The sequence below is a fragment of the Balearica regulorum genome, chromosome 3, assembly GCF_011004875.1.
Source record: "Balearica regulorum gibbericeps isolate bBalReg1 chromosome 3, bBalReg1.pri, whole genome shotgun sequence".
In the NCBI taxonomy this organism is placed as follows: domain Eukaryota; kingdom Metazoa; phylum Chordata; class Aves; order Gruiformes; family Gruidae; genus Balearica; species Balearica regulorum.
In genome coordinates, this window is record NC_046186.1 from 73,304,679 (window position 1) to 73,323,457 (window position 18,779).

Below are 18,779 nucleotides of genomic sequence, written 5' to 3' on the forward strand. Positions count from 1 at the left end.
TTTCACTCAACAGAAGTGTATTTGGATGAAGAAACATTATCCAGAGACCAGCATCTTGCATGTTCTTTTACATCTGTGTGAAAAACTGCTGCAAAAAACCAATATGGATTCCAAATGCAAGAATAAATACAGACATTTCCCAATTGGGTAACGTGCCTTTAGGGTACCAATTGCAGTATTTCCATGAAAGTTTCTAGTCAGGAAGGATCTTCAATGCCTGCCTGAGCACTGCTATCAACAGACAGATAATTTACAAAAAGCAGAAAGGCCAACTAAATGTACTTCTTCTTGTAGGAACAAAGAGGTGCGCTCCTCTCCAGGAGGTCTGGTGTCTGGGCTGTAGGAGCTGTGTGCTGCCCTCGGAAGGAGCCTACCTCTATCTATCAGGGTAGGTGGATTTCACAGGAGGTTGTGTTACTTAGGCTATAATTAGCTTTCATGAATGCCTCACTATCCTCCTCTCTTTCCTAAACCTGAAAAACTTAAGTATTGGAAAAAAAATCTATAATGGTTTGCCCAGAGGATGATCGCGCCATGAAGATAACTCAGAATAGTGGAATCCTCCATAAGACTCATTCTGCTTTCCTTGTTGGAAAGAGGACTTGGAAAAATTCCCAAAAATGCATACACATCCAAAATACTAGTTCTAGCAATTGTCACCAGGTGGTGCTGTGACATCAAATTACTTTTCTTACTACCTACATGACGATTCAGTCTTGGTTTTCCTAAGCAAAGCTCTGACAAGAAGGAGCTCCTACCTACCTTGGTTCCAGACTCAGATACCTGAATGACATTTTGATACTTTGAGACTGGATTGTATCAGACTGCTATTATGGAAAATAAAAGGATTATGAGCACTCACTTGCCCATCTGTTCTTACAGGACAGCTGTGCTTGCATCAACAAAACGAGTTGTGTGTGCAACGTGTCAATATGTAATCCTTTATTGGCAAGCAAATGTTCAAGGTCCAAGTCATTTGCTCCATCTCAGAAGAGGTAAATATATTCAAAATCAATTAGTTTAAGTTTATAAAACAGCTGTGACTGGACATGAATTGACAGGTTGTGGGTGGGAAATGGGGATAATGTTTTTATTGGTAATGCTTGCATAATAATATCATTCCAGAGTATCTCTGGCAACACAGTGATTAATTCTATAAGAGGCAAAACGTGTGATACTGAATAGGTCTGAAATGCGAGGATTATGTCTTGCTTAACTAACAAGTTTGGTGCTGATTGTATAGCAGTAGTTTCTGATTATTCCTATTCTGTGAAAACACGCTGTTTTAGAGAACAACTAGATACTGGCAGTCTGAATCTTGTTGTATTGAGTGGCAATTGTACAAACCCCCATCTGAACTTGGCATCTATTTATGGAGGTTCCTATATTGTTATTCTACAGGCCATAGTTTCCTAACACTTTTGACAATAGCAAAGAAACATGCTTTTACAATGCCATAAATTACACCTACAGACACTCAGCAGGTCTGGAAATATCACACTGTCATATTGGTTATACTGAGTACATTTCATAATCTTTTCATTTAGTTTGGATGCTCCAAAAGATTTGGAACACTTACACAAAATGTCATCTTTGTGATATACAGGATGCATATATATATAGGAAAAGTACTTCAATGTTAAGGCCACTTGATCTGGTATTGTAAAAATAAACAGTAATAGTAAAGAACCCAACAGTGACAACTTCACAGTCATTCCTTCCAAATGACAGCTCTCTTTACACTCACACACACTTAAATGGCATCAGAATATTTGTTTCACCTTCAAATACAGTCTAAAATCATAACACTTTTTTTATAGGCTCCACTGCTGAATCAGAACCTGATACGACAACCTTCCTATTTTCAATCAGGTTAATATAACAGAAATTTCATTGAATGATTCACAATGGATTAAAATAATTTTAAATTAACAGAAATTATTTATATCACTGCATATAAGAATAAGAGGTAGAAACCTAATGTGTGTGTCTGATTTCTGAGGATATTTGTAAAATCCTTCTCACCTATGTCCCCTGCTAGCCTGGCAAAGACCAAATGTCCCTCTTAGTTATTCTGCCCCATCCTCCCATCCTCTCCCTTCCAACATCCGTTGGAAGCCATTTCTCTTCTCTTTCACCTGACTGTGCCTTTTTTCAGTCCTCAGACTATGATCTTTCTTTGCCAACAAGACGGTTTCCTGAAAGAAAGTTTCTCCTTCACTTTACTGAGGGTAACTTGGCAATTTATTTCAAGTATTGTGATGCTGACCCTAATCTGAGCTATATTTTACAGTAGACTATTTCCACCAGTCTACTTATTAAGTTTACTAATCCATTCCCACACTCCAAAAACAGTAACCAAACCCAGTTATTGGTTATCTCGGTTAACTCAGACAGAACCATGACAGCTTCCCCATGTCTTCCTTCAAAACTACAACATTGTAAGCTGATGAATTACACTTTAAGAATATGTTCTCCAAAGTATTTAATTTTACATTTCTGGTAATAACAAGGTGCAGTTGAGACAGGGATCAAGATGTTTCATAAACATGATTAAATTAGTTATTTTTCCCACACAGTATTGGAAATTTAGAGAAAACATTTTTCTGAAGGATCATATTAGAAAACTACACAGTTCAAAACAGTGGAGGTGAGCACATGAAATGTGATTCTATTTTGGGCTTCAGTGAAGCAATAATCCAGTATTTGAACAATTTGTCGTTGCCTCAGGTTCTGAATATGCTCAAATAGGCAGAAACTTACTGATTTAGAGAAGATATATTGTTTAAAAATCTTCATAAAAGACTGAAGACTTTAACATCTTACAGCATTGATGTATAGTGGCGTCCATGGAGAGTACAGAGCTGACTTGCTTGCTTATAAACAACTGCTTTATTTAAGCAAACTTGTAATGCTTATGAAGAATATAATTTTCAAAATGAAACCCATAGATATAATGAAAAATTCAAAATGGTATACAATCTTACAAAAAAATAAAAAAAAAAGGAAATAGCTTGATCAAGAAGTAAAATGTATAGAAAACAGGAAAACAAACAAAGATTATGAAAGAAGTTAAAATGGCACAGCAATAACATCTAAAATCTGTTACATATAAGTGTAGTGGAAGCAGGTAGATGGTACCTCATTTTTGTTAAAAATTACCCGAGCACTACAGGAACAATTGTTGAAAATATGCCTAAGAATTATGTACCTCATTCAGCTGTATTTATTATTTCTGAAGAGTAAAATTAAACAGCACTTCAAAATCAAATGTCAATCAACTGGCCAAGAGTACTTTCAGATCACAAAATTTTCATTCCAGTTTTGCTTTAGCTTTTTTAGTAGCCCCTCCGCAATTTTATTAAACAATAAAAATGTCAATAGCAAACAGCTAATATTATCTGAAGGTAGCTCTTGAGTACCAAGTTTGGCTGAACTCTAACTTCTGAAAGCCCGAAAGTGTCTCAAAGGAAATTTTGTTTAAATTCAAGTGTTCCCATAAGGTATAATTTTTTCTCAGTTTTTTGGTTGCTATCATAAATAATTGTCAACAGTGTAATAGTATAATAGGCATTTATGTCTTTTATGCCAAGTTTGCAAGTCTGGGGCAAGTAGCTCTTCCTTCAGTGTCTTTTATTTTTATGAATATCATTGTGAAGCTGTAGCAGAGGTAGAGTCAAAAATTGAGAGTTTTTCTCAAGGCTAAATATTACATCATTTATTCAAGAGTCTTTTGCCTTGTACTCTGGGGCTCATACGATGGATGAGAAGCCAATAAAATGTGTGCTTCTGCTAAAAGGAGTGATGCTCAGGATGGTGCATTTAAACCATAACGCTCAGTGTAATCTGTGAATTATCTACCATGTCCCATGGTCTGGGCATCAGTTTCCTAACAGTCAAATTTTTTTTTAACTTTAAGATCAAATAAATAAAGGCAAGGCCATGAAAATAAAACATATTTCAGTTCTCAAGGACAAGGCAAGCATATGCATAAAAATTTTCACAACTGAGAAGCTACTTCAATTATCCACAAAACTCTTTATTCAGTTATAAAACAACACCAAAAGGCGGAGGAAGAAAATAAAGCTGGACACCTTATTTCAATCAGTCCTTTTGGTACCTTTCCCCATTGCTGAGGACCAAGGACTCCTGTTCACTGCTCAGAAATGTAGCTGATTTCACTCAATCACAAAGCAATTAGGGATTCATGGAAAAAGTAGGGAAAAGAATATTTTCTGTGATTACCTAAAGTTACTGTAAATATGTATATCCCTCAGTGAATAAAATCAACAAATACAGAAGACAATACTTACAGTGGGAACTCAAAAGTGTTTCATTACTCAAAAAATTAAATGCAGGGATGACTGCATGGCCATTTCCAGTGACACTCACAATTTCTTCCTCATTATCTAGGACTTGTAGTTTAATGAACACATCTGATTTAGAGGTTTGTACCTGCACTGTAGCAATATGTGACGCTGTGACTTTTACTGAATACCTAAAGAGGAAGAAAAAAAAATTATAGCAATAAAAACAACTGTACCAGATCATTCTTTTTTAGGAAAGTACCTAAATGTTGTGCTGACCTGGAAGCAAACACTTAAAATTAAGTTTGTAGTCAATTGTTTTCCTGCAATCTGGTGGTCTAAAGCTTCCTGTAGGGAAGTTTAGTGCAGTGAATCCATAATCAAAGTAGTGTGTCTGCAAAAGCAAGGGTGGTCTTGCCATTTCTTTTTTTCACTGCCTTACCAAATGTCCTAATATACATTTTGCCTTCTGCTGTACTCATATTTTTTGAAAAACATGGTAAGCCAGATCAGGGAACTGTTTCAATTAAAAAGTAACTGAGCAAAAGAAAAGAAATAAATATTTGCTTTCAAAAGGGTAGCACTATCTCATTTGAAAGCAGCTGCTACTCTGGTCAACTTAAAGGGCTGTGGAATTAAAAGACTGTAGAATTAGAGTCTTAAGATCAAATTTAATATTTTTGTTGTGACTCATAACTTTCTATATTAATTGCTTTTTGTCCATAAATTCAAATTTTTAGACTGAACCCCCCAAGCAAGCAAGCAAACAAACAACAATACATAAAAACTCCATTACCCTGAATTCAGCACTTTTGGAGCCAAAAATATATAAATATTTTAAATACAATTTTTAAAAGACTGGGAAAATCAGAGGGGAAAAAAAGAATAAAAACCCTCATCAAGACAGTTTACAAAATTTGAGTGTATTTGCTATACTTCCATTACATGCTTCCTTAGTTTATATTGAAACTGATTCCTTCAGTTGAATAGACCTCTATCCCAAGAATAACCCATTGACTTGAAATATTGATACAAACTGTCAGGAATCAAGGCAAAATGTTCTAGAATTAACCTTCAAAATATACATATGTAATCAGTTCTAAGCATGGGGCCTGTTTTAGTGTCGTGTGTAGTCCTTTGTGTAAAAACTTAAGTATAGTGATTTAGTCAGGGTCAGTTCTGAACTCAAATTCACCCAGAAATAAACTTTAATAAATTAAAAAAGGATTAATAAAAATTAAATCATCACATTATTATTGAATATGTTCTCCTAAAAGAATCAGCATGCTAAAATAAAATGTATATAAATTTTTCTGCCAACACTGCAAGACTGAAATTGGTCTGATATATCAGAAAATAAAGTGTTGTATTTCTGTATTATTTAAAGCTTTATCCGAATATATCAAACTTTGTCTCCTCCCCCCTCGAAAAATCTTGATGTTAATACATATGTAATCTGTAAAAATACCGTGGAATTTCAGTAATAGACATATGGATAAAATTTCAAGATTGATCTTACAGAATTACAAATTACTGTTATAGTGATTTTAATGTTATAGTCTGTGCACTTCATACCTGTTCTTCATTAAGCAGTGGCAATATTTCAGAAATAACACTTTCACAAATGAAATGTTAAATTTGGTATTGCACATTGTCAGCCCATGAAATTTAGATATTTGCTTCCCCTTCTAAGAAAGAGGAAAGAACATACTTTTCTGTCAGGGATGGTCCATATAAAAAGTAGAATTTAATCGTTCTTCTCTCAACATTTACCTGAACATTACGTGCTTGTCATTGGGTATGTAATACTCTTTAATTTCTTTAGTAGAATAGACGTTATTTACAGCCTCACGAGAGAGAAACGGGAGTGGACTATGAGAACCGATGAGCCGGAGCCTCCACCTTCCAGCTGCCACAGGCAGGTCACCAGTACGTGCTTCAGCCATAAATGTGTATCCTTTCTGAAAGAAGAAAAGAAGTCATTTTTTACTTGGAAATAACACTGCTCAAAATGCACTCTATGACTACATGCAACACACTTTTTGTCCATGTTACACTTATTAATGTAATAAGATGTCCCTCATAAGCAAGAATCTTATAGTTCTATTATAGTCTAACTTATGAAGCATCTCTTATTACAACAATTTATATTTAGCAAAAAGTTACATAGAAAGTCAAATACAATATCTCTTCTAACTTCAAAGCTGTCAGGTATTTTTAGGAGCAGTTACAATAAAACTCTTCTGCTAAATTTCAGTTAAAAGATACCAGTATGTACCAGTAAAAAAAAAATTCTTATAATAAATAGGATTGTGACTTCAGGACTACTAAATATTTAGAATGAAAGCAAAAGAAATGATTCATGATTCCAGTTTGTGCACTTGTAACTCTAAGGCACTTTACACCCTTTAATCACTACAAAGTAATAGCAGCCATTCAAAGCTATGATTCAGGAGAACTCACTTATTTAAATCTCTATTTAAGCATTTAGTTAAAGTTCCCCCTGTTCTTAACAAGTACACTTGGAAACTGAGAGGGATTTAGTCAAATATTCAAGTGCTTTCTGACAGCATGGTGCACACGAGAAAAACACTTTCTGTTGTATATCTATTTATAAAGATAAGGTTATACAATGTTAATGTTCACTATAAATATGCAGAAAATTTAGACTCAAGATTAAAAAATTGAGTGGGTACCTTCTGAATACTACAAGCAATTGGAAAGCACAATAACTGAATTTTGCAGCTGGTAGGAACACTGAGTAATCATCAGTCACTACTGAGAAATAAGCAAATAGATCTAGACAACCCCATCAGATTTATGTCTCTTTTTTAAAACCTTTGAGAGGTTTCATTATCTACTTAGATATCTTAGACAGTTCACTGTGTCTAGAATCAGAAAGGGTTGTTTTCTAATATACCGCCTAAACTAACTTTTTGGTAAGGTAAGGTGATTTCCTTATGTGCTTCTATAACTAGTCAAGACAAATAACTGATCAGTGTCCTTGCGCAAATAGACTTCTATTTGCTAGATTAAATATGTTGTTAGTGATGATTTCTTAAACTCTTATCTTTGTTGGTCGGCTGAAGCTTGAGGAATGCTCATCTCTATAATTTTCTACAATCTGTTCAAAAGACTTGTCAATAATAGAGTAGAATTTAAAAGAAAAAACTGAGTGTATCCAGCAGTAGAAAAAAGTACCATGAAAGAAGAAAATTTAATGCAAAAAAAATCCAAATAATGCAAAGCAAGTAGCTAGTTTCCATCTAGATTGTAATGTCTGCAGAAGACAGACATTATTGCTAGTGTGCAGATTTCATCCTTATTGTCAATCATTCTGAAATGAACTTTAATGTGTTCCAGGAGTGTTTCTGCAGCAGAATAACAATATCTGTTGATAGGATTTCTTTTTAGCTCTGTTGTAAATTGCTGACTCATAGCATAGTTTTGAAGCAGAACAACTAACTGATATGCTTTATATAAAGAAAAAAAGAAAAGAAAGGATTTTTTTCTGTTAGAAGATTGACCTTTAGGAATTCAGGCATACTGTATAATTTCTTGCCTGATGTATTACACCATTGACTATTTTTTACAAAATATTATTAAAAAGAAAGGTAACAGTCAGATTAAAATAATACCACTGTATTCTGTGTTTCATAATAATTGCATAATGTCAAAACATCAATAGAGCTTTCAATAGCTTTTGCAGGTCACTGAAACATTAACAAACCATTTACAAATAGGAAGAAAACAAACTAAATTGTATAGTATAAGGTTATATTCTTACTGAGAAACTCAGTAGCAGAAGTTAAGAAATCTAATAAGAACAAGTAGAAAAATACAGCATGTCTGCACAATTCTGTTTTAATACTCTTAAACCAAAATCACTCTTTACTGATATTAACCACATTTAATATTATAAAATGTAAGTCATGAGTTTAGAGAATAATAACAAAAAGGTTTGCTTTAAGTGGGGACTTCTTCAATAAGGAAGAGCAGGAATAAAATATAAAGGGCCATTTTCATTAGTGACAGAATCACTGAGGCTATCGTGCTGTACCCATGGAAAAAAAAAATATTATGGAATGTACCAGGTGGGATAGTGCATAGCAAAACAAGCATTTCCAATATTAAAACCACTGTACTGCACAAAGTGTTGGTAAGATCTTACTTGGAAAATTGTGTACAATTTTTGACATCTTTATTCAAAAAGATACATTAAATGGGAGAAGGTCTGAGAAAGATTAGTAAAATCAGGGAAATGGAAAACCTGCCTTACAAGGCAGAACTAGACAGCTGTATCCTGCTAAGCAGGACAGATACTGAGATGAGATCTGAAATAAATCTGAAGTTGTGATTGTTCTTTCCACAACCCATCACTTTCCTCAAAAGCAGAAAGTAGTGTTCACCACTGAGATTTCTTTTTGCATCCTGCCACTTGCCACTGTCGAATTCCAAACTGAATTTTCCTGTCTGGTAGAATCCACACCCCATCTCTGAGGATCCTAAATTAGTTTTGAGAGCTTGAAGAGCTTGTCTGCAACCCTCCTTAAGCATATTCCTCCCGCAATACCAGTCCTTATCTGTCACATTCAGCTAATATTCACTATAAACACTAGATAAGGCAAGTTCATTCTAGTGCAAAAAAGTCTGATGGAATTGGAAGTTACAAAAGAAAGACAAGAAAACTGCTCCTACAGTGTTAGACTACAACTGACATAAATTCCTTGTTACTGACAGATGAGACTGAGAAGGCTAAAGTGTGAATGTGTCTTCACTAAAAGGTCAACTGTGAACATGTGGCTAGAATAGTTAATACTGGGGGTAATACTAAAGAGGTAAGAGGCAGGCTAGAATAGGAAAAGAAGTAGTAAATGATTATATAGATAAATTTAGGGTTTGGATTAGTTAGGTCTGATGAACTTCTGAACTGTCTGAAGGATAAATAAATAACAGATTAAAATGATCACAAAACTTAAATTATGGAGGATGGGAAAAGTACTGGAAGGCTAGAGAACTGCAGTGTTGTATTTTTTTAGATGGACAAAGGTGTCTAGAAAATTGCCAGCATAACTCCAATGGCTGAAAACATCATGAAATAACTAATAAAATGAACTCCTTGCAACTTCCTCAACATAGCAAAAAGACTGCAAAAAACAAAACCTATCAAACCAATCAAGCTTCCTGCTATAGGAAAAGCCACTATGGGAATGAAGGAGAGACCAGACACTGTCTCTTTGATCATTCTTCTAAGCCTAAGGAAATGCTGTCGTAATGAAGAAACTAGGGTGGCTGTTGGATAATGACATCCAGAAAGCACAAATTCACAGCTCATTTTGGAAGAGCAGGATGCAATCAGTGAGATTTTAAAGATCTAACGAGAACCTGAATCCATTCGATATTTTTATTAGTAATGTGGATGGTGGAATAGAGAGCATATATGTTTAATTAGCTGATACCACAAAACTAAGGAGTGTAACTTTAGATGAAGAGAAAAAAAGAATTCAAAATTATTTTAAACTAGGGAAATGATCTGAAAGAAATACCATTAAAATCAGTGGTGAAGTACACTATATTTAGTCAAGAATAATAAATTACAGGATTCAGTTCTTCAGGAAAGCACCTAGGGTTACAGAAGTACATGAGTCAACAATGGTGTTGCAAAATAGCACAAACATCACAGTTGGATAAAATACAGAAGTAAAGCCCACAAGACATGCCAACTATTTGTTCCTCACTCATCATTTGTATGGTCACAAGTTAGTCCTTGGTGCAAAGTTTACTGTGCTCATTGTTGTGCATGATAAACAAGAAAAAACCAACAGCAATTGGAAAGAGTCCAGAGGAGAAAGTAATCAAGACTATAGAACATGTAACTCGCAAGACTGAGCAAACTGTCTTCTTTAGCCTAAAGATGAAAAGGCAGGAGGAGGGGAAGCTGTGATAATTATTTCACAATATAGTTATTTTTTTAGAAGCAATTTATACTAATGCTTCTGAGGTAACATACAGGCTTTGAGGGGGAGCGTATCTAAAGCTGTATGTGGCATCAATGCTGCAATTATCATTAGCACCTGAAGATGCATGTTAGTTTAATTATTGTAAGCATGACTTATAAAAGGCTATTGAAACTGCATTCTTAGTTTGGCCTCTGATTCCTGAAGGTTGTTCTCTCAGATGGACGCCATCAACAGCAACCATATTGCCATTGAGAACAGCACATGGAAGTTGGATGATATTCTTCCAATTAGAAATAGTTAAAAAAAAAAAAATCAAAGAAAATTGAGGCTATGCATTCACTGTTAAAGGTTTAGCACAGAAGCAGATCAGTGATAGTCTCTGCTCAAACGTGCTGATAAATAAGTGCACACTTATGAGTAGAACATTATGAAATAGCTGAAAATGTCCAGAATATAGGCAATTGTTATTATTTTAAAAACTATACTTTTCACAACCACTCTTTGCATTTACCTTATTTTTGGGATAAACATGAGGTGCCACTTTGAAAAAGACATGGGGCACTTCCTCCAGTGTGTCGTTATCAACAACATGAAGTCTACAGGAAGGGATAGTAGTATACACCTTTGGCACTATAAGCATGTCTTCTGGAACAAGAAATATTTCTCTAAAAAGAAATAAATTATGTTAAAATTATTTTCACAAATAAAATTATTTGTGTAATACAAGGTAAAAGTATACATTAGAATTTAAGGAGAGTAAACTGATGTAAAATTGCATTTTCTAAAGCAGGTTAATGAAAAAACATAATGTATCAATACTGCTTCCCCATAAGAGTTATAGAAGACTGTATGAAACTCACCTAAACACCACAAACCACAGATTTGGTGGCTGATCAGCATATGTTACAGCATAGTCAACAAAAGAGATCTTACACCATTCATCTTCATAACAAGGAAACTTTTCAATTGATTTACAGTTTCTTTTAAACATTTCTCTGGAAAGCAGAAAACAAGACAAATATTTAATCGGAAGGGCACATATATCTTGACTTTAATTTATGCTAATCATGAAGAACACTGCTTCATGCATGAGCGTGAAACAATGATACAAAATGTGTTACTAATGTTTCTCTAGTAACTGTTCACTCTCAAAAAATAATAAATCAGGTAGGGATCAGCTGTAATGGCCAATACATACATACAAATATTTGTATTAGTCTAGCCATGAGTACAACTGCTGCTAGTAGCCCAAAATGTTATGGCTTCCACAAAACTTTACTTTTTTTTACTTCCTCGTAGACATTCCTTTCACATAGGAAGGAAAGACTGTAAATTCAGAAGTTATTTGTAAGGCAAATAAGGTCTCAGGTGTTATGAATTTTTACAAAATGAGAGATAACCTCACTGGCACCTAACTGACACCATGAATTTTTATTTATCATGTGCCTATCAAAACTTAATGTTCCTGTGGAGAAAGCAATGTGAAGACCTGCATACAAAATTCACTGTTATGTGAACAGATGGGTGGGGTGAAGGGCAGAAGAAAGGTAATAGGCCTTACTCCATCTTTTGGCTCCTTCTAGAGATTTTCTCTGGAGATTGTGAGTGAAAATATGCCTACATAGAGGTGAAGGAAAGCATATCCTTCTCCCTGCCACTCCCACTGTCTTGCATTATTCTTTTATTACCTGCCTTCTACGGTAAGTAAACAATGTATCTCTTTCTGCGATCTTTTAATTACTCTAATTCAAAGTTTGGTTTATATGGTTTACATAAAGGGCGTAATCTAAAGAAACCTCACAACATTTGTTTTCCATGATACTTGTCTTCTTTGCTGTGTCGAACGTGAATGTGTTCAAGTTTTCCAAAAGTTTTATCCACAGAATTTGGACAAAGCCACTTTGATGTTCTGTTATTCCTAGACACTAACTGAAATTACAGAAACAATCTCCACTTTCATGTTTTTAGCAATGATAATAGCTGACCTTGACTCGCCTTAATTAAGGTGAGACACAGTGGATGCAAACATCATAGAACTGTTTGAAATCTTAGTCAATGCAGCTTTGCAAAGGTTCCTTCCACCACTGACCAATAGCACGCACACAGACAGAAAAAGCCCCCCGGAAACCTCAAATTTTTAATTCATTGAAAATTATAATAGGAACAAACACAGATGAGCTTACATGGGATGTATAATGAGAAACAGGTGGCAACCCCAGCACAAACTGAGAGGATTTAGGGCATTTTAAACTGGTGTTTGTGTTGTAAAATGGTACTGCTTCTGGCCTCTGGTAAGTCTGGGGTTAGAGAATAGGAAGACTTTTACCCTAATACTGAACTTCCCAAATTCCTGCGTGTTACTTTATTGGCCAAGGTGTCAGCTTGTTATATTAAATGCTAGTTTGTCAGCTGTTAAAAAAAACCCAAATAAACAACAAAATCACATTAGCATGTGTGCTGGCTTTGGCTGGGGCTATGCTGGGGGTGCACAAGGAGTTGGGAGGGGACACAGCCAGGACAGCTGACCCCAGCTGACCAAAGGGATATTCCATACCATATGAAGTCATGGTCAGCATGTAAAGCTGAGGGAAGAAGGAGGAAGGGGGTGAGTTTGAACGGTTGGAATGATGGCGTTTGTCTTCCCAAGTCACCGTTACACATGATGGAGCCCTGCTGTCCTGGAGATGGCTGAACACCTGCCTGCCCATGGGCAGTGGGGAATGAATTCCTTGTTTTGCTTTGCTTTTGCTTTACCTATTAAACTGTCTTTATCTCAACCCACAAGTTTTCTCACTTTCACTCTTGCGATTCTCTCCCTCATCTGGCCATGGGGGGGGGGACCGAGAGAGTGGCTGTGTGGCGCTTAGTTGCCAGCTGGGGTTAAACCATGACAGCATGATTTAAACACTCATACGTATCCCCTGGGACAACGCCTAAGAATTAGGCTTGTAAGTTTTAAAGTCTGAAGGTAGACTAAAACCTGCATTTGATCTTTGCTTATTTAGAGATGGTGCAAATCTAAAACTGAGGTTTAACATTGGGAGCAAGGCCGTGGTTGCAAAGTCTTGATCCCATCAACATAGAAAGGTTTTACAAGCTATCATTATCCTGATTAGACACACTAAAAAGTGAAATAAAATTATACCCCATATGAGTGTTCCTCAAATTGCTGGTTATATGGAGTGAGGATTTATATCCACAGCCAGTAATTATTACCAGTTCTCCCTACACCCCAGCAGAACTGATCTACTGCTAGATCAGTTATGTGAACACTTGCAGAGATATTTTTGAAGGACTTCATGAAAATATGTGATCCTCAAAGAGGGTCATACTTGCAAATGACTTAAGGAATACTGTTGAAATTAGAGTAGCTATCTTTGCACAGCTGTAATAAAATACCAGGGAAAGCACCTTCCTAGAACTAAATCTACTTTCCTTCAAGCAAGCACAAACAAATCCTCTGATGATATAAACTGTGGTACAATTAAATAATATAGTTATCTCCTTCCTAATATCAACCAGGATTCCTTAACAGACAGTGTGAATCAAAACACTTCTTTAAATCAACTGGTTAGCTGTTTAATTAAGGAATGAGTATCAGATTTATGATCAGGCTTATGAAACAGGCTACAGGATATTAAAAAATGGAATACAGGAGAAAGGTAATATTCTAGCTCAAGCTGTAGGAAAAAACCTGTAACACATATACCTAAAGATTAGATTTGCTATAGTTCTACTCATGTAGGGCACACAGAATAAAGAAAGCATACCATATCTTCACTAAAAACCTCTCATCCCTTTCCACAGAGTTTTGTAATTTTAAAAAAAAGTTTTGTAATTTTAAAACTAGTAATGCTTTTACCATATTTATTTTGTAAAAGAACCAGCAATTTATGGTAATTCTATGGCTGCAATAAAATAGTTTAACTTATTACATTATTACCTTAACAGCGTTACAGCACACTGTTCAAAATTTAATTCAATTGCAGTCCATAATTTTTGCAAGGTTTCTTTGACATTAGCATTTTCTTTAGTACCTGTAAATAATAAAATAAGTTAGAAAATGTATATAATATCTAACTTTTGTATTGTTCTAAATATACACCTGCTGAACACTTGTGAAAAAGGTTACTCGCAAAAGTAAATTGTCTTATGAATCGTTAGGTTTTATTTGGAATTTTACAGAAGTCTCATTGACCTGAAAATTAAGTTCTCCTTTGACAGAGGAAATTCCCTTCATCATCACCTTTGTACTTTTCAGCACTCTTACAACTGCAAAAATGATGTGATCAATATTTTCTCTGATTTACAGTTTTTTCACTGTAACATGTTGCGGTGATATGAGGTGATCTCTGTCCTCGAAGAACACGCTGTTTAGCTCCCAGCAGCTTTTATCTGCAGACACCACAAAGGAGTAGGTATGTGCCTAGGCAATCTGTGTAGCTAAAAAGTAAAGAATCGAGCAGCTCCAGTGGGTAATTCATCCCACCCATGATTGATACCTCTCAGATGACAGGATGTGTTGCCATCTCAAGGTGTCTACTTCTATCCACAGAATACAGATGAAGACTAGGCAACTAGTTTAGACCTGTTGTCAAGACTAAAGTTAGGCGAAATCCTTCTTTATTTTATAAGCAATTAGTGACAGAAATGGAAGGTGAAAACTAAAAATAAATTTTAAAAAAAAGGGGCGGGGGAGTAAAATCACTTTACTGGAATGACAAGTAAGAGAAAAAAATTATAGATAATGGATGAAAGGAGAAGAAGAATAGTATGTCTGGGGAAAAAAAAAAAAAACCAAAAAAAAAAACCAAACCAGCAAACCCCACAGTAAAGCGCTGTAAAGAAAATACCAGAATTAAAGGTAACAGAGATTGATAAATGAGAAGAAGTTAAGAAATACTTTATAGACAATGAAAAAAGAGAGTTGGGATAATCACATAGTGCTCAAATGACAAAAATCTAAACTCTAAACTGCAAAAGAACAGCTTCTGGGCTTGGGGATTTGCGGGAATTAATAATACTAGCGAAAGTTTACATAAATACCTAATTTACATGCACTTCATAAACCAAAATATATAGGCACGAGACTACTTAGTAGGAAAGCTTAAGCAAGATGGGCTACAGATGATAGTTTAGGAGAGAGGCAGCACCAGATTTACTGATGAGATGAAGGTACAAAAGATAGCTTGAAGAGATCATCTGGTGTAGGTAAATATATAGGCAAAAGAACCCCAAGAATTACAGTTATTCAAGAAGGAGCTTCCAGCAGAATGGAGGTGACTTACTAAAGAGGGAATATATATCTCCCAATGGAGCAGTTTTCTTTGTCACAATCCTCAGGCATTCATATACTGTCAGGCTAGAAGGAATCATTGTGAACTGACTTTCTATGTAACAGTCCTGTTAACATATTAACCTCTATTTCATCATATATAAATGACTAGTCCTTTTTGAATTTGATGAGTAGCTGTTTGATTTTAAAGTTTTCAGTACTTAAAAGTACAACACAAATCTTGGTTTATTCCAATAAATACCTTATACTTTTAAAAATAAATGCCACTTTTTCTAGTTTGAATGTGTCTACATTCAAATCACAATCCTTGTATCTCAGACTAAAGTCCTTCTTCTGTACCCTTCAGATCTCAGACTAAAAATCTTGTTGCTATCAAATTCCTTTTCTTATATGGGTACTTACAGATTATAGTGAAGTCATTCTTAATCTTCCCTTTCTTCCATTACAAACTAACAGCCTACAAGTACAAGGCCCTTCTTTAATCCTGATCCTTATAACTATATAGAATTGCTCGGTTGTTACCTATCTTTCTTCTTGGACTGTGGACACTGCACTTGGACACAATATTCCAGCTGAAATAGAATTGCTGAATAAGAAATGTAATACAAGTCTTCAACTGCTCTGTAAGATTCCTCTATTTATATACATAAGAATGAACGATAGTATCAGCACAGTATCAGCCTTTGATGCTGTGTTCTGCTGATGATCCATCATGATGCTTGGGTTCTTGTATGGACTTCACTTACCTTTCCAGGAAAAAAAAATAAAAAAATTATTTAGCCCAGATCTGAGCTAAATCTACATTAATGTAAATTCTGATTTAATATCTACAAAAATCTGGGTGGAGGGTGGGTGTCTTTCCTCTACTTCTCAGTATCATATGTACTAATTGAGTGATTAGGTTGAGCACAATTCTTACTTTTATAAGAGATCAGACATTCAAGTATAACATTCTATAGCATTTCAGTTCATTTTAGCTAGATATTAATTAGTAACATAATCGTTACAGTAAATATTTGAATACTAAGTATGAAACATTTTTTAAAAGGCATTTTTAAAGGACACACCTGGTTTTCTGCTGTTCAGTACTTTCCTAACATAGGTCCCTCTCCAGATGGTTTGAAGTTTAAGAGCTGCTGCTGCTTCTTCAGAAGTGGGAGTTCGGTTCTGCCAACTACTAAGGGAATTCTTCTCACAGCTCTCTGAAAGAAGGGGAGGAGAATAAGCAACATCAATAAATCTGGAAGTCCTGTATCTGCTTGCAATAAAGTTAAAAAAAAAAAATAATCACAAAATAAGAGCGCAATATTCCAAAGAGTGGTTTCTGCATAAAACTTCCATTTATGACAAAAATAACTCTTAAAATTTTGCTCTTACCATGATAAAATTAGACAAAATATGCTGTTGAATTACACAAAGTTAGTATGCTACTGTCATGCTAATTCCAAATACCAAATCATTGAATTCTGACTTCTCTTTACAAATGGCTATTGAAGTGCATCAAGTCTCCTAATGTAATTTCAAAATATCCTTCCGAACATGAACCAACAGGATTTGATACATTAAAGCCTGACTCTGAATAAAGCTTAAAAGAGCTTCACAAGATTTTAAGTGCTTCTCTCTCTCTCAATCTGATCATTTTACTAAGTAATAATTTAAACACCAATGTTATTCAAAACATTGTATTCAACCTTCACCGAGGAGCCATGGAATAAGGATAAGATCTATGATAAAGCAGGGGTTCATTTATCCAATTCTGACTTTCTGTTACCAAGGAGTTTTGGAGTGGAACAGAAATTAGTGGGCTCTGACAGGTTAGTAATGAGCTCTTTGAAGGCGTTCTTGCCTCGAATTAGCATCCTGGGAGCCATCGGCACCAGGGTTTAGGGGGAGGGTGTGAGCAGCACTACAAGGAGGCAGTGCCAGGGGGCCAGTTTGGAACCGCACAGATAAATAATGAGGGCAGTGAGACAGCGTGAGAGGAAGGAAGCAGTGCTCCAAGAGGAAGTACCAACAAACAAAAAGGAGAAGAAAAGAGAGAGATCCGCTTGAAAAATGGAACAAACTAGCTTAAGATATTGCTGTCATCAGCCAGGAGATCACACATTTCAATCTAATCTCTTTTATTGAATATTGTTAAATGTGGCTGTGTTCCCAACTATCATTCCTCATTACTGTCTCATTCCCAAACCCTAGAAAGCCTCTTTAATATTTAGTGACTCTGAAAGGTTACACTTCAACTGACAACAGATTAGAACTCAACAATATGAATAGCACAATCACTTTTAGAAAACAGAAGCATATAATCACAGAATAATACAGACTGGAGGGCACCACTGAAAGTCATCTGGTCCAATCCCGCATCCAAACCAGGATCAACTCAGAGCAGGTTGCTTATGGTTTTGAGCAAATGTCCAGTCCATTTTTTTTAATAGCGAGGGATGGAGACTCCATAACCTCTCTGAGCAATCTCTTCCAATTTTTGACTAGCCTCATGGTGAAAAATGTTTTCCTAATACCCAGCTGGAATTTAGCATGTTCTAAGATGTGCCCTGTCCTTCTGCATGTCTGAGAAAAGTCTGGCTCTTATCTTCTCCTATTCATTCATCAAAGTAACTGATATTTCAAAAATTTTTTTTCCCATCTACAAGCCTATCTATTTTATAATTAAATAATCCAGTGGCAAAATGTTGTGCTATGCCTTTTGACCCCACTAATCATGGTTTTCAAGGAAAGAAAATAGACTTCTATTTTCAGTAGATGTTTTAGCTCAGAAGAATGGTGTCTGCTGCAGAGCTAACATTCCCCATATAAGCCAAAATAATATATTATAAAGTGAGTAGAAGTTGTATACTTTTTATATGATCACACAGTTACACAGACTGACCTAGCAAGTAAGGAGACACTAACACTAAAGTTGAATCAATAATATATAAAATTGTGACTGCATCTAATGTTACTCCTGGTTCATCTAGGCATCTCTTGTTCATGTTGCTTCTTAATCAAGTAATGGACAACTTCCCCAAAAAGTACCCAACTTGTGCAAGATGGTGCCGCCTGCCCTTGGTTTCAGACAGGGAAGCAAGCAGTTTAGTAGTGTCAGGTTATATGTCGCTGCCAATAGGCTCTCCTCTCAACTCACATGAGAGCCTTGTAATAGGTGCAGAAAAATGAATACTGTATAAAGAGATTACATAGTGGCATGGTGAGTCAGAT

General features: G+C 35.4%; 1 protein-coding gene across 1 annotated transcript in view; it reads right to left on the reverse strand.

The window, feature by feature from the left end:
• Positions 1-18,779, reverse strand: part of ADGB (androglobin) — a 115,125-nt gene that overhangs the window by 20,198 nt on the left and 76,148 nt on the right. The window contains exons 22-27 of the mRNA XM_075748459.1: positions 16,631-16,765; positions 14,211-14,304; positions 11,128-11,262; positions 10,779-10,932; positions 6,081-6,268; positions 4,314-4,498 (exon numbers count right to left, since the gene is read on the reverse strand). Coding sequence (XP_075604574.1) covers positions 4,314-4,498; positions 6,081-6,268; positions 10,779-10,932; positions 11,128-11,262; positions 14,211-14,304; positions 16,631-16,765 — 891 coding nt within the window. The remainder of the gene's footprint in view (positions 1-4,313; positions 4,499-6,080; positions 6,269-10,778; positions 10,933-11,127; positions 11,263-14,210; positions 14,305-16,630; positions 16,766-18,779) is intronic.